This window comes from Octodon degus, unplaced genomic scaffold (genome assembly GCF_000260255.1).
Source record: "Octodon degus isolate 3935 unplaced genomic scaffold, OctDeg1.0 scaffold00032, whole genome shotgun sequence".
NCBI lineage: Eukaryota > Metazoa > Chordata > Mammalia > Rodentia > Octodontidae > Octodon > Octodon degus.
Window position 1 is genome coordinate 3,434,606 of NW_004524608.1, and position 1,900 is coordinate 3,436,505.

The following is a 1,900-nucleotide window of genomic DNA, read 5'->3' on the forward strand; positions in this document are numbered from 1 at the left end:
TAAAGCACCTACTCGGAACAAGCTTAGCAAAGCACAGGAACCACGGTTCAATCCCCCAGCACCACATGCCAGCCAGCCCCCGCCCCCTGGTGGGCTGAGCTGGCCACACACAAATAAATAAATAAATAAATAAATAATTTTTAAAAGTAAATTACCTTTAAAAAAAAATAGAAAATACAGTATTGTAATAGAGTCCATCCCCCGTGCCCCCAAAAAGAATGTGTCATATCTGTTCTGTTGTCACAGATGGGGGTAATGGGAATCAAAGTGAAGGTCTTGCTGGTGCTGATTAGCAAGTCCTCTCCCAGTAAACTCCATCCCTAGGCTTTCTTTTTGAGAGATTTCTGCCTTTCATATCTACTTTCAGAGATGACCTGCTGCTTATTGGACCAGGGAGTAGGAACTACACTTACACGGCCCAGGCCGTGAGCAGAGGAGTGACACTGGTGGGGCTCTGGGACCAGCAGCACCCAGGCATGGCAGATTACGTTCCTGTTGCTGTGGAGTATGCCATCGAGCCAGACACCACACTGACGTTTGTGGGGGACGTCATCTGTTTTAGCACTCATCTCGTCAACCAGCATGGTCTGTATTCCTTCCCTCTCACCTCACAACTGAACTGTTCTGAGGATCAGAAATCATCTAATCCATTTTTTCTTTTCCTTTTTCTTTCTTTTTTTTTTTAGGCTGGGGAGATAGCTCAGCAGCTTAAGTGCCTGCCTGGCAAGCACAAGGCCCTGAGTTCAATTCCTGGTACAAAAAATATATATATATATATTTTAGGTGGCCTGCTTGTTAGCTCAGTTGTTTGAGCACCTGCTTATGCAAACACAGTCAGGGACCGCAATTCAATCCCCAGCTCCACATGCCTTACCAGACCTGCCCTTAAGGCAGCCTAAGCCAGCCAAAAAACAATCCTTCTTCTTTTTTTTTTTTTTTTTTAATGTATGTGGTACAGGGTCTCACTATGCAGCTCTGACTCATAGTGATCCTCCTGTTTCAGCCTCTCCAGAGCTGGGGTTACAGGGAGTGCCACCACACCCAGTCTTGGTGGCTGGCTCAGTGTGCCTGTTGGTGGCTCTGGCATGGCACCAGCATGGCATGTGGTGCCAGGGATCGAACCCTGGTCCCTGAGCTTGCCTAAGCAGGTGCTTAGTCTGCTGGCTGTCTCACCGACTCACATTTTTTCTTCTTTTCTCATGTTGTTTTTACTTTTTCCTTCTTTTTTTTTCCCCTACCCCCGCCTTGCTCCCCTCCTCATTTAAACATTGCTTCCTATTTCATATTACCTAGTACATATTTTGGTTCTTATTTGCACTTTCAGTTTCTCACACCAGAGAAACAATGCAATGTTTACACATGTGTCTTTTTATTTCACTAGGGGCCAGGGAGATCCCTCAGTAGAATGAGCACTTGCCTAGCAAGCTTAAGGGCCTGAGTTCAATCCCTGGTTCCGCAAAAGAAAGGGAAAAAAAAAAAAAAAAAGGTTGATTTGTTTCACTTAAGAGTATGGTCTTGACTGGGGAGATAGCTCAGTTGGATAAGTGCTTGCCTGGCAAGTGCAAGGGCCTGAGTTCAATCCCTGGCTCCGCAAAAAAAAAAAAAAGAAAGAAAAAAGAGTATGGTCTTGAACTGTACCCATTTACGTAGGAATGCCTCAAGCTTATCCTCCCTTATGGCAGAGTAGTACTCCATTGTATTAAAAAACTAAATCTTCCTCATCCATTCAAAAGTTGATGGGTATTTGGATTGTTTCCAGGTTTTAGCTATTACAAAATATGCTGCTATAAACATGGGTGCACAGGGCTGGTGAGATGGCTCAGTGGTCTAAAGCACCTACTTAGAACAAGCTAAGCTAAGCAAAGCACAGGGACCACGGTTCAATCCCCCAGCACCACAT

At 44.9% G+C, this 1,900-nt stretch overlaps 1 protein-coding gene across 1 annotated transcript in view; it reads left to right on the plus strand.

Annotated features, from left to right (window-relative positions):
* The window catches only part of Nup210l (nucleoporin 210 like), a 120,190-nt gene that overhangs the window by 99,042 nt on the left and 19,248 nt on the right, over nt 1–1,900 (plus strand). The window contains exon 32 of the mRNA XM_023713787.1: nt 368–585. Coding sequence (XP_023569555.1) covers nt 368–585 — 218 coding nt within the window. The remainder of the gene's footprint in view (nt 1–367; nt 586–1,900) is intronic.